This window comes from Panicum virgatum, chromosome 2N (genome assembly GCF_016808335.1).
Source record: "Panicum virgatum strain AP13 chromosome 2N, P.virgatum_v5, whole genome shotgun sequence".
NCBI lineage: Eukaryota > Viridiplantae > Streptophyta > Magnoliopsida > Poales > Poaceae > Panicum > Panicum virgatum.
The window spans coordinates 38,302,614-38,316,711 of record NC_053146.1 but is presented as its reverse complement, the minus strand read 5'-3'; the positions used below and the strand labels follow the sequence as shown (position 1 = coordinate 38,316,711).

At 44.7% G+C, this 14,098-nt stretch overlaps 2 protein-coding genes and 2 long non-coding RNA genes across 4 annotated transcripts; 2 read left to right on the top strand and 2 right to left on the bottom strand.

The window, feature by feature from the left end:
* Positions 1–286: 286 nt before the first annotated feature.
* Positions 287–1,903, bottom strand: LOC120660375. Its single transcript, XR_005669560.1, has 4 exons — positions 1,402–1,903; positions 897–1,117; positions 730–824; positions 287–635 (listed from the first exon to the last, which is right to left on the bottom strand). It is a non-coding gene; the product is annotated as an uncharacterized LOC120660375 (long non-coding RNA).
* A 3,407-nt stretch (positions 1,904–5,310) lies between these two features.
* LOC120662580 (protein FAR1-RELATED SEQUENCE 5-like) lies at positions 5,311–8,182 on the top strand. The gene is made up of 8 exons (XM_039941697.1): positions 5,311–5,318; positions 5,603–5,823; positions 5,896–5,990; positions 6,086–6,597; positions 6,679–7,061; positions 7,176–7,293; positions 7,428–7,773; positions 7,883–8,182. The coding sequence occupies exons 2-8, from the start codon at positions 5,604–5,606 to the stop codon at positions 8,180–8,182; spliced, it is 1,974 nt and encodes a 657-aa protein (XP_039797631.1). The 5' UTR covers positions 5,311–5,318; position 5,603.
* A 280-nt stretch (positions 8,183–8,462) lies between these two features.
* LOC120660373 lies at positions 8,463–9,846 on the top strand. The gene is made up of 5 exons (XM_039938884.1): positions 8,463–8,597; positions 8,686–8,745; positions 8,837–8,914; positions 9,017–9,076; positions 9,153–9,846. Exons 2-5 carry the CDS (start codon positions 8,719–8,721, stop codon positions 9,588–9,590), a joined length of 603 nt encoding a protein of 200 aa, XP_039794818.1. The 5' UTR covers positions 8,463–8,597; positions 8,686–8,718; the 3' UTR covers positions 9,591–9,846.
* A 745-nt stretch (positions 9,847–10,591) lies between these two features.
* On the bottom strand, positions 10,592–14,056 carry LOC120660374. The gene is made up of 5 exons (XR_005669559.1): positions 13,382–14,056; positions 12,219–12,319; positions 11,400–11,471; positions 11,242–11,261; positions 10,592–11,162 (listed from the first exon to the last, which is right to left on the bottom strand). It is a non-coding gene; the product is annotated as an uncharacterized LOC120660374 (long non-coding RNA).
* Positions 14,057–14,098: the final 42 nt, after the last annotated feature.

The following is a 14,098-nucleotide window of genomic DNA, read 5'->3' as shown; positions in this document are numbered from 1 at the left end:
TTCACGTCATTAGCATGCTCCGCCCTCATATTCGCTGCCCTTCTGCAGATTAGCGATACGTAAGCTCATTATATTTCGACAATAAATGCAAAAAAAATGTATATATTCAGCTTTGCCACACACCTATTTTCCAGATCTTTGTCGGTCATTGCTATGTTCTCCTCACCCCCATGCATACCTCTTATTATGTTTCTAACGCAATGGTTAGGAACGTCATTTGCTTGTAGGTCATCAACATAGTCTAGAAGCAGAGGATCTTTGTTCTTGTGCGCCCTCATATGTTTTGTCTCTGTAGGCTTTGGGAGCAACACATGGTTATGATCTAGTCTGACCTGCTCTATCTCCGCTACTTTTTCATTACTTTCTTCATCACGTCTAAACTTTAGCTTTATCATCGCCAGGCACGATGTCTTCTTTGATGTCTTGCCCGTTTTTCGTTCTGCCTCGTCTTTCTTGTAGTACTCTCCTTTTCCAAAACGATTGCACCTAAAGTACCTAGTATTCCCTGACTTGTTAGCCTTTTTTGGCTCGAAACCTGCCTTTTCAGCATATGTACAGTAGAATTCATGTGCTTCTTCCTCTGATTTGAAGCACCTACCCACTCTTGGAATCCAAGCTTCGTCCATGTCGTCTCTCTATTACCAAAAAAAAATCAGAATCTTTTACATCTTACCTATGTTTTAATGATCTACTCAACTTTAATTACAGGCAAGGACATTAAACACTTACATGTGTGTATATATGTCCAGGATTCGGTGTCTGAATATCAAATGGGTCAACAGTTGCAGGCGGTGTGATTATATTTCTGCTACATCCTTCTTCACCTGAACTTTTGCGAATTAGATTTCTGATGTATTAAGATATACAATGGTTCACATGAATAATCAATCACTAACCCTCGGTCATGCTCGATGCATGTGGTGTGTGTATTCCTTCGTCTATATTCATCCTCCTTTCATTTGAAACACCCCCCTGTATTCCTTGATTCTCTGATACATCCTGCTGCATCCCTAGATTGCACCTTGTTGCCTCTTCGACAATGACTTCCTGTTCTTTTCTCACCGGAACATCTCCCTGCTCTCCTACTTCACCAAACTGGAGCCTTCTCGTTGCCATGCTGCTTCACAAAGTAAATGCCAAAACCATCAGCACATTATCCAGTCTGCATCCAGAGATGACAACTTAATTGATTAGCGTGGCATAGGATAGAATATCAGATGAGCAAATGGATAGTGGGGGGAAATCCCTTACTAGCTTCGCTAAATCATTAAGCTACATCATGAAAGCATTAAGCTATTGAATCCTCTCAGTGACATTTAATCGAACACGTGACCTCCATCGTTGGAAAGGGAGCAGATCACGCCATTATGAGCGGACAAACACAATCAAACACTCCAATACCTTGTGGGGCTGCACGCTGGTTTGGAGGCAGAGTAGTCCCCGTTGAGCGCGAGGCAGAGTAGACCACGGCGAGCGTGTGGCAGAGCAGTCCAAGGTGCTTCCTGCGACACCACGCCGTGCGCGCGAGGTCAGCTCCCACGGCCTCCGCCTCCTCGACCAGACACTGGTGCTGGAGAGGACCGCCGCGGCGCGAAGTCCGGAGAGGTCCGTCGCGGCCCGAATTCTGGAGCAGTCCGCCGCGGCGCGCGCTCCGATGTTCTCCGCCTCGAGCGAGAAACGGCTTCCTGCTGTGCGTCTCGATTTCTTGCACGAGCGTGACGCCATTGGGAACCGCCGGGACGTGGGGGTGGTGGGGGGGCGGCGGGGCGTGGCCGGGTCGGCGGACTGCGAAGGACGAACTGCCGCCGCGAATCGTGGCCGGAGGGAGCGCGGACTGAGGAGCCTTTTCGGCTCGGGGCGGGGGAGAGGGGGTCGGGACCGGCTCCATGTGGACGGCTCGGGGGCTCGTTCTCCTCGGTGGAGATTGGAAACTAGGGACCAAATGTCTATTTGGAACCCGGGGACCAAATAGTGCTGCTATATATATATATATATATATATATATATATATATATATATATATATAGCAGCACTATTTGGTCCCCGGGTATAGAATAGGTTATTTTTGTAGCCAGGCCAACCCACCGAACCACCCAGGATCCAGCTTCATTGGCGCGTCCTCCCCGGTCCGTTCTGCTTTAATTACTAGTGTGACCGAGCCAGGAAGCTAGCAAGCCATCAAGCCATACGAGAGCCGAACGCGATGCTGCTTCGTATGAGCTGGGCTTCCATGATTCCTGTCCGTGATTACCGCTGCATTTTTACTATACTGATCAAAACATGCCTGTTGACTATTGTATTGATTTTTTTATACATCTGCATGCAGGTTCCCAACAGGGTTACGAGGATGCATGGACCATATTGTGCACATGCCAGTATCCAATGGTTACGACAATAAACCATAGTTTTGTGCAAGTTACATCACAATTAGACGTCATGATGTTTCAAGAAATCATTTACTATATATATATATATATATATTGATTTTGACGAGAGGAATGCACAATTTAGCATCAAATGGTTCCCATGAATCAAGTACTATAGATGGACAAATTTACCATTAAATTGTTACGACAATCTAAAAATATTTTCTGGGATAGAGTCATCAATTTACCACAAAGTATTTATTATCGGAATAGCGTTAGCAATATACCACAATGGTGTTTACCAGAATAACATCATTGATTTACGACAAAAGATAGTTACCAGAATAACATATCATCAATTTACCGGAATAGCGTTAGCAATATACCACAATGGTGTTTACCAGAATAGCGTCATTAGACTTACGACAAAGGATAGTTACTAGAATAACATCATCAATTTACCGGAATAGCATTAGCAATATACCACAATGGTGTTTAGCAGAATAGCATCATTAACTTACGACAAAGGATAGTTACTAGAATAATAACATCATCAAACATCATCAATTTACCGGTTCTTTCGTTCACAAGCAGGGTCTATAATAGAGGAAAATAATACTTCAGAACTTAGTCTCTTATATAGTTCAAAGTGAAACAAAAGCAATTTACCTCACTTTGCCAAATTGGCCAGACTACAAATGACAGTACATCAATATAAGATGCCACTAGTCCGTATTGTAAAACTATAATGTGCCATCCTAAAAAGTACTGCAAGCAATATGAGAAAAAAATATAGGATGAACATGATACAATATTATTTGCTTTACTTGTCCATTCCATCAAGCACTGCTTAAACACAAAATATAGAATGAGAATCATATAAAGCTTTTTTAACGAGAATCACATAATTATATTGGTCTCCAACCCATACTGGTAAAAAGATCATCATGTTTCTTCTAAAAAAATCATCATGAAAAGGAATAACATTAAATAATATGAGAAAATTTACAGAGTTTTCTTAATACTTCAAAATCTATAAAGCAGTAACTCTCAAAGCAAAGCAAACCTATCAGGCTATCACTAGCTAACTGGCGCTTGTATATAACTATATGCTCCTATTGACCATATATCAGCTCATTTGTCCAACAAATCTGAAAAATCAAATGAATTTAATAAGGCTCCGCAACAGAAACAGGGAAAACAGAGCTGACAACTTGCTGGCAGCACCATTGACACACGCAAGAACAAATACCTCCTTCACGGTGAGATCCAATATCACGATGAGATTACAAGCCACAGCGACGGACGAAGCAAACACAGGCAGCTAGCGGCTCACCGTGCCTGGACGACCTGCAGCCGCGGCGAGGCTGCTGTCCCATTCGTATATCTTCCCGTCCGCACAGTGCGCGATGGATAGCAGGCTAGCAGCCGCGTGGTAGGGGGCAGCAGTAAGCTGGTAACCAGGGTCGTGACAAGTCAACTCTGGTAAGTGGTAACCAGCCGCGTGGTCCGCTGCTCGCTGGGAACCACCGCTCGAGCTGCACCACTCACCGGCTGGGAAGCTCTGGCTCCGCAACATGGCGACCGTCGCGACGAGGGTGGAAGGTAATTGCCGAGGCGTCGGAGAGCCACCGTGCCTCTCGGAGAGGCCGCCGCGCTGCCGCCAGGATCACCGCTGTTCCCACCACCGGGGGTCTCCGCCGCTGCCTCTGCCACCGCCAAATCTGCATCTCCAGCAGGCACGCCAGGATGACGTGCTCTGAAGGGGATATCAATTCGGCAAACTAGACCAGCGATCTGCACTGAAAAAATAAATTGGGATCGCCACCATGACGCCGCAACGCCGCTTGCCGGGTCACCGTTGCTCCCACGGACGGGGGCGCCATTACTGCCTCTACCCACCGGCCACGCCAGGGCGACCAGCTCCAGCCTCCACGGGGTGCTCAGGGTGAGGCGAAGCCTACTGATGGGAGCGTCTACGGCGGCGCAACTTTGGAGCCTGCCAGATCGATCCCGCTTCCGTCGGGGGGCGGCGGCCAAAGCAGTCAACGACCGAAGGCGGATCTAGGAAGTTCCTATTTGGGAGGCGTAATTTGGGGAACCGCTTGGCTCGCTCCTGCTAGCTGCGTGCCTGCGTGCGCCGGTGCTGAAACGGAGCCGAGCTGATCGAGTCGGATGCAGCCGGTCAGCCGCAGGTGGCGGGCGTGGATTGATGCCATTGGGGTGGGTGCGGTGTGGTGGAACCGTTGGATATTCTGTAGCCGGCTATATATATATATATATATATATATATATATATATATATATATATATATATATATATATATATATATATATATATATATATATATATATATATATATATATATATATAGCAGCACTATTTGGTCCCCGGGTTCCAAATAGGCATTTGGTCCCTAGCTTCCAATCTCCACCGAGGAGAACGAGCCCCCGAGCCGTCCACATGGAGCCGGTCCCGACCCCCTCTCCCCCGCCCCGAGCCGAAAAGGCTCCTCAGTCCGCGCTCCCTCCGGCCATGATTCGCGGCGGCAGTTCGTCCTTCGCAGTCCGCCGACCCGGCCACGCCCCGCCGCCCCCCCCACCACCCCCACGTCCCGGCGGTTCCCAATGGCGTCACGCTCGTGCAAGAAATCGAGACGCACAGCAGGAAGCCGTTTCTCGCTCGAGGCGGAGAACATCGGAGCGCGCGCCGCGGCGGACTGCTCCAGAATTCGGGCCGCGACGGACCTCTCCGGACTTCGCGCCGCGGCGGTCCTCTCCAGCACCAGTGTCTGGTCGAGGAGGCGGAGGCCGTGGGAGCTGACCTCGCGCGCACGGCGTGGTGTCGCAGGAAGCACCTTGGACTGCTCTGCCACACGCTCGCCGTGGTCTACTCTGCCTCGCGCTCAACGGGGACTACTCTGCCTCCAAACCAGCATGCAGCCCCACAAGGTATTGGAGTGTTTGATTGTGTTTGTCCGCTCATAATGGCGTGATCTGCTCCCTTTCCAACGATGGAGGTCACGTGTTCGATTAAATGTCACTGAGAGGATTCAATAGCTTAATGCTTTCATGATGTAGCTTAATGATTTAGCGAAGCTAGTAAGGGATTTCCCCCCACTATCCATTTGCTCATCTGATATTCTATCCTATGCCACGCTAATCAATTAAGTTGTCATCTCTGGATGCAGACTGGATAATGTGCTGATGGTTTTGGCATTTACTTTGTGAAGCAGCATGGCAACGAGAAGGCTCCAGTTTGGTGAAGTAGGAGAGCAGGGAGATGTTCCGGTGAGAAAAGAACAGGAAGTCATTGTCGAAGAGGCAACAAGGTGCAATCTAGGGATGCAGCAGGATGTATCAGAGAATCAAGGAATACAGGGGGGTGTTTCAAATGAAAGGAGGATGAATATAGACGAAGGAATACACACACCACATGCATCGAGCATGACCGAGGGTTAGTGATTGATTATTCATGTGAACCATTGTATAGCTTAATACATCAGAAATCTAATTCGCAAAAGTTCAGGTGAAGAAGGATGTAGCAGAAATATAATCACACCGCCTGCAACTGTTGACCCATTTGATATTCAGACACCGAATCCTGGACATATATACACACATGTAAGTGTTTAATGTCCTTGCCTGTAATTAAAGTTGAGTAGATCATTAAAACATAGGTAAGATGTAAAAGATTCTGATTTTTTTTTTGGTAATAGAGAGACGACATGGACGAAGCTTGGATTCCAAGAGTGGGTAGGTGCTTCAAATCAGAGGAAGAAGCACATGAATTCTACTGTACATATGCTGAAAAGGCAGGTTTCGAGCCAAAAAAGGCTAACAAGTCAGGGAATACTAGGTACTTTAGGTGCAATCGTTTTGGAAAAGGAGAGTACTACAAGAAAGACGAGGCAGAACGAAAAACGGGCAAGACATCAAAGAAGACATCGTGCCTGGCGATGATAAAGCTAAAGTTTAGACGTGATGAAGAAAGTAATGAAAAAGTAGCGGAGATAGAGCAGGTCAGACTAGATCATAACCATGTGTTGCTCCCAAAGCCTACAGAGACAAAACATATGAGGGCGCACAAGAACAAAGATCCTCTGCTTCTAGACTATGTTGATGACCTACAAGCAAATGACGTTCCTAACCATTGCGTTAGAAACATAATAAGAGGTATGCATGGGGGTGAGGAGAACATAGCAATGACCGACAAAGATCTGGAAAATAGGTGTGTGGCAAAGCTGAATATATACATTTTTTTTGCATTTATTGTCGAAATATAATGAGCTTACGTATCGCTAATCTGCAGAAGGGCAGCGAATATGAGGGCGGAGCATGCTAATGACGTGAACAAGCTGATGGAATTCTTCAAAGACTGTGAGGCAGAGAACCCCCAATTCCGGTGGGAGGCAAAGCTTGACACGAATGGATGCATACACAGCATATTTTGGAGCCATGCAAGCATGCAAGGGGACTATATAGATTTTGGTGATGCAATGACATTTGATACAACATATAAAACAAATATTTATGATAAACCACTAGCTATGTTTGTTGGCTCTGACCATCACCTACATAACACCGTTTTCGGGTGTGCACTGCTCGGAGATGAAAAACAGGAAACATTCGAGTGGGTTTTCAAAGCATTTAAAAAATGCATGGTCAAGAACCGAACAAAATGTATTCTGACAGGTATGCAGTAATTTCTTTCTTGAGTTTATTTTGCACAAGGATATTGAGATTTCGTGCTATACTAATAGTTTGCAAGGGATTAATGGATGCTTGTGACAAAAAAATAATTTGCAGATGAAGATACAGCTATGGAAGCAGCAATCAAGAAGGAGTTTCCAGGGATAACTCACAAAATATGCAGGTGGCATGTAGTAAACAGGCTATCTTCGGAGCTGAACAAATTGTATGAAAGGTACAAGAAACCAAACTGCAAGTAGAAATATACTTAGTTGGTAAACCCTCCACAAAGACTATATAAGGAAAAAAATTATTTAGGTGGCATGTATTCAGCAAGCTATGTCCGGAACTGATCGTTTTGCGTGGCAGGTACAAGAAACGAGACTTCAAGCAAAAATTTAATTCGGTGCTAAACCATCCACTAACACCTTGGGAGTTTGAGGCAGCATGGAATAATCTAATAGCAGAATTTAAACTAGAAGAAAATACTGCACTTCAAAGCCTTTATGATCAGCGCAAAAGGTATATCCCAGTCTATTTCAAAGGTGATTACTGTGGAAGAATGGCATCCACACAACGCAGCGAGAGCACTAATTTTATTATGAAGAAGTGTTTTGTGGGAAAGAAAACAGCATTGCACAGGTTTGCGAAGCAAGTACTTAATTTTTTGCATACAAGGAGGATGAAGGAAGGTGCGGAGACTTACCATGGAACGGTATAGAAAATATGTTCCCATGATATATGAAATCATTATTGCTTTCATGTAAATATTGCATTACTGTTCGAAGTGAAATATAATCGGGGTGTGTTGTTTTATGATTCAGAGCAAGACCCTTACAAAGACCAAATGGGAATTCGAGATACAAATGGGAAGAATTTACAGTAGAAATGTGTTTAAAGACTTCGAGACAAAACTGTTTGAATGCACTGCATATAAGATTGAGGACGATACAGATGCAGGTAGGAATTACTATCTAATATGTCATACACACAAGACTACGAAGATATGTTGGGGGCAACACAAATTTAAAGTACGAGCAGACAAAGAGAAGGATGATTTCGGCTGCGAGTGCAGGGAGTGGGAGCACACAGGTACAAAAAAGTTAGAAGCTATAAAAGTGTAAAATATAATTTGCCATATCATAATTTCGTACTGATGTTCTCTGCTGAGTCATAAGCATGCTCAAATCCAAACATGCAGGCCTATTCTGCGTTCATTTGCTGCGGACCTTCATTCACATACAAATTGATAAAATACCTGTGAAATACATTTTCAAGAGGTACACCAAGTCAGCAAGGAGAGATGTGGCATTTAGCAGGGAAGACAAGATTTTAACAGGAGACGATGGAAACACGAAAAACTATAGAACAAAATTGCTACTGAAAAAGAGCACAAAAGTTGTTCAAGCAGGTAGCATGTCGAAGGCTGCGTTTGAAAGAGCAATTGAAGGGATGGATAGCGTGTTCAACGAAATAAAGGACATCCCGCATGATATTGGGCCAAAAAAAAACACGACATGAAGAAATACAACAGGACAGGTATTTGAATGATGAATCGAGAATGGATGGAAATGGTTAAAAGTAGAAAAGTTTATACTAAAACAGTGATTTTGTTGCTGAAACACAGGAAACATATAGGCAAGGAGACAGTGACGAAGACATGTGCGGGCACAATGAAGGTACACAGGTAATTGATTTCAATTTGTGAAATTCAACAAGCTGGCAATGTGACCATATCGATGGTGATAATAGGATATTTTCTTCTTCTTCTAATGCAGGAAATCGGGCAAACAAGTAATGCAGTTGTCACGGAAAATAATCCATGTCATGACCACTTGAACATGGCATCAGGAGAGGTAAATTGAAATTGCATGAACATTGAATGAAATTGAAGTGCATATGATAGCTGTAGGTGTGAATTCTTATATGAAAATGGATAAATGAGCATCCAACTGCAGGCAGTGGGTGAGGGAAATAAAGGGGAGTCCAGCGATCAGGACACTACAGTAGCACTCAATGTGAGATAATCTTTGCAGTGTATATAGAATTAACAATTTATGGTTGAGCAAATTTAAATGGAACAAACATGTACAGGTTGGCGTAACCCAGGAAAGCGGGATTTCAATGGAACGACCACCTTGTGCAAAGACTAAGGGACGTAGCAAGACATTAGCCGAAATGAATGAAGTCACTCTTGGAGCACAAGGAGAAAAGAAGGGAACCAGAAGATGCAGCGTGTGTAAATTGAAGTCAACCCATAACTCAGCGACATGCCCAACGTTGCAAAAGAATAAAGACCGCCTTGAAGCGATGAAGAATAAAAGGAGGGGCAGACCTGCGGGTGCAAAGAACAAGCAGAACATGTATGATCATGGAAACAATAGGAAGGAACTGGAGGAAAGGCCGCTGCAAAGGAGGAGGCTTTTGGAAGACAACTCTTACATAGGAATCCCTAGTAATTCCGAGGATGATGATGAATATGTAGATGATGACCGGCAGGAGGAACAAGCCATCAGTGGCGGGAGTGAGTAATAGAAGTGATGCAGGATTTAGTGTTGCATCACTATAAAAGCTAAATATTGTATTGAATGCAGTCTTAAAACTCCTAATCAGTAGTGTACTCCTGTATGCTTGGAAAGTATTAGTTGAATGTTAGAACTAAAGTCTTCAATCAGTGTCAGCCTTCCCTAGGATTCCATGTACATTGAAGTGCTAATATTTTAGGACAATATTTGTGCATTTGCAATCAGCATTAGTTTGGTTCAACAAAGAGGATAATTTTATATTTGCCTGTGATGTTTTACAGATCCCCAGAGATCTCAATCCCATTCTCAGAGTCACCGCTTTACTTTGGTCTGAATATTTATAAGTTGTTCTTCCTGTATCAAGTTAATAGTTCCCTTTCATCAATGTTGTATATCCTCTTCTCTCGATATGTTTTTTTTTGCAGATCACAAACGCTTGTCATGAAAGCATAGTCACCCATCTGCTGCGCATGGTTGCTCGCAAAGGTACTGATTTTGTTAGTGTGGCTAATTATGGTTGAAACACATGACCGAGGTGACACCATATGCCTGGTGGTGTTCTTGCAACCCTTGCACAATGAAATCGGCACCGGCCATGGTTGGGCGCCTCTGAGCCATCTGTTGAACACGAATGCTGTTGAATGCTATGAGCAGTTGCATGGATGCAGGATGTCGGTCAAGTGCAACCAAAAAATGTATGGCTGCATGGTAGACTTGTTGGTGATTTTTTGGCGTAGTGTACAGAGACGAGCTTCTAGAGGCGCTGGTAGATCAGGCCAAACTGAAAAATGAATGGGTGCATGGTAGACCTGGGAAAACTGAAAATCAATGGCTCCATGGCATGGTAGGCTTGTTTAGTGATCAGATGTATGAGTTGCATGTTGTTTGGTTCATATAATTGCGTTGCTTTCCAGAGTTGAAGTGTGAAGGGAGTTAAGTAGCTTGGTAGAGCTAGTGGATTTCAGGGACACCTCTACCAAACGGCAATCTGTAGGGTATCCTGCTAGCTAGGAAAACACCTTCTGATTCATTCCTCTTGAATCTCGATACGCTTCCTTTACAAAGTTTATTGTGAAAATATTTTCCCTACAGATCTGCTAAAGATGCAATTAAGCTCCTGTGCATCTGGAGGGTACAGTGTACGGCAGTAGCGGTATTGCTAGCTATGTAAATAAATCTCCTCCCTTATATAGATTTTGTCAAGTCGTACCTCTCGTCCTCATGCTAGTCAACCCAATCACTTCTGCAATGCTGACATGTAAAGATTAATTAGCATGTCCTAATCTCTTATGCCAGTGTTGCCGCAAATCAACTATCTCGATGTCCACGAGTGAAGGAAGATTAGAAAATTCTACCGCCTGAGGGCATCGTGCTCTTGCGTTATTCAACAGCCAAGGGGGAAATCCGGAAATGACTACTTCTATAACCCATGTTTAATTATTAACACCATAAGGTTGGGAAAAGCCAGCATTTGTGACAAGCTTCAAGTAGCCTTGTTCTTGCAGTAGTTCTCCAGCCACTCCATGGTAACACTCTTCGGCCTCTCAAGTGGCAGGCCAAGGGCAGGGTCCCAGATGAGCTGCATCATTGATAATCAAAGAAAATTAGCCGGCAGAATTACTAGAAGAAAACCAATAAAGAGAAGGTACAAGGCAGACCTGAGAATCCTATGCCCATGCTTCTCGAAACACCATACAAGACAGTGTGATACATGCATAGATAGTGTTCCAGACATGAGAGCTCACTCAGAACTAGGTTTGCTGAGTAAACGAAAAGAGAGACTAAACTGGTATCTAAATGACAAACATAAACATACCGTGCTTCAAATAGTCCAAAGTGGTTCAGCAAAAGTCCTGTGAACATCAGCATTCGGCCAGGGGTTCTTGACCTGAGAAAACATGGGCAAAGAATGGTGTTCATAACCAGTAAGCTGAAACTAAAGGAGTGGGAGCACAATCTGGTACAACATTGCCTTGCCCAGCAACAGTGCACAGACCATGAGAGAGATGTCACTTTCATAAACAGTCAACTCTATCAGACCTACTGCACATAATTCAAAACTCAGTGAATTGATATAGCCTTTCCTATGGGAAACAGCTAGGAATCACCGATACTTCAAAATGGGTGCCGTACCCGTATCCGATACGGCCCGATACGCCGATACGCCCCGATACGGCCCGATACGCGTATCGGGAAGTATCGAGAAATTATGATTTAAAAATAAAAGATTTAATTCTCGATACTCCGTCCGATACTTCCCGATACTCCATCCGATACTTTTGGACCAATAACACCTCATTTGAAAGAGCATCGGGAGCCCATCAACGTAGGCCAATCCAGGTTGAACTAATCATTTAGCTATTTCTGGTTGAACTTGAACATTTGCTATGTGTGTTGGCCCTTTGAAAATGTAATATTTATTATCTATTTCGTTCTCAAAAATTATTTGGCAATTTATGTTTTTTAAAATATATATACTTGCCGTATCGGCGTATCCTTGTTTTTTGAAAATCGCCGTATCGCCGTATCGCCGTACCCGTACCCGTATCGGCGTATCGCGTATCGGTGATACTTAGGGAAACAGAACTGTGTTCAAGCATGATCACAAACACTAGACCTCAGTGAACTGATATACCTTTCCACTCTTTAGTGTCTTCCAGACAGTCTGAGTTGATCTGTTCTAACATCACTCCCAGTTTCTTCAATTACAGATTTAATAATCCATAGAAGCACTTCCTGCAAAAATATATGGTAAGTCCATACACACAACAGCAGCAAGTATACAAATATACAAGTGGCACGAAAATGTAATTCTTCTTTCAGAGATGAGGTGCATTACATATCAAGTGGGTGACCTAGCTAGTAAAAATAGTAATCCCTCCATCCCAAAAATAATGCACATCTTGCTTCACAAATTTCAAAAGTATCATACTGACAGCTGTCATTATGTAGGCACGTTAAGAAACACTAATGTAAAAATCAAGATCACAACAAAAGAACAAATATAACCAGATGCCGATCCTACTGCCTAGATTTCATACGTAATCTTAGAAGCAAATTAGGTAGTAGTAATTTCATACGTAATCTCAGAATTTGCAGGGTGCTTCTTCGTTGAAATACCTTGCCGAAGGCTGGGTAATTACCGACGGAGCATGCCTTTTGGCTTTTTTAAGCTGATTTTGAATTGCTAGTTTTTTAACCTGAACATATTGAGGATTAAGTCTAGATGCATGGATGATTTTTGTTTCAACAACCACACACATCTTGCAATCCTCTAGAGGAGAGAATTAGGTAACTCTCTGAATACTTTTTTTTAACACAATGCATAAATTTGGTATCATTGGAGCATTAGTCCATCTCGTCAGCTGGATGACGTGGAGGTTGGGGAAGAGCTGTGCCTCGCACCATGTAATGTGATCTGATCTGATGTGAAGCAGAGAAATTGCCAACAAAAACAACTCCTATTGTTGAATTTAAACATGCCAGATTATGAGTGGGATCAAAGTATATTGAGAGAAAAATGGGCATCATGTATATGATACTACAGATTAATCCTGTATATGATACTACAGATTAATTTCATGTTTATATGAACATCATGCAACATTTATCAAGCCAGATGAGGGCACCGAATTATATATGAATATGTTTTTATGTTTCCGTAGTTCAGACCGAAACCAACCTTCTCGGCATACAGATTCACAGTTCAAAAAAGAAATTGACAATACAGGAAAGGACAAGGAAGATAATTTGTATCATAGTACATACAAAAAAGCACCACGAATGTTGAGGCCATACCAGTAAACTGAAGACGAGCTGCCGCTGGATCAAACCGAAGACGAGCTGCCGCTGCTCGGGGAAGGAGATAGCGCCGCCGTCGGTCGGGGAAGGAGGAGCCTCCGCGAGACACCGGTTGGGGAGCCTCCTCCTACCCTGCGAGACACCGCTAGTGGATGGATGCCGCTAGCGTCGGTGGTGGGGACGGCCCTCGGCGGCGCGGCGTCTGGCTCAGGCGAGGCCGGATCCGCCGCTGGTGCAGGTGAAGGAAGCGGCAGCGCCTACGTACGCCGCACCCACGCCTCCGTACCTGAGTGCGGGAGGGGAGATAAGGCACGCCGACGGAGAACTCCGAAAGGGGCGGTGCCGGCGGGTCCAGAATCTAGTGCGGCGCCGGGTGAAGAGCTTGGGGCGACGCCGGCGGAAGAGCCTGCAGCGACGCTGGCGCTGAACACGGGAGCGGCGACTCGACCTTCTGCTCCCGGCCTCAGAAAGCAAATGGCGCTGCGTGTGTCGGTGGGGGAGCTTCGGAGCGGCATGACACCCGGGGAGCTGGGAACCGCTGGGAGGTGGGGGAGGTAGTGGGGGTGGGGAGTGGAAAGAACGGCGAGCGTAAAACCGCCGGGCGCCGGCTGTGGGAGCGAGGTGGGAGCGGAGGGGAAGCCATCGGCTCGGAACCAGCTTGTTCGGCTCGTTCGGCTCCTCGGTAAAAGGAAGCTGGGGACCGAATAGTTATTT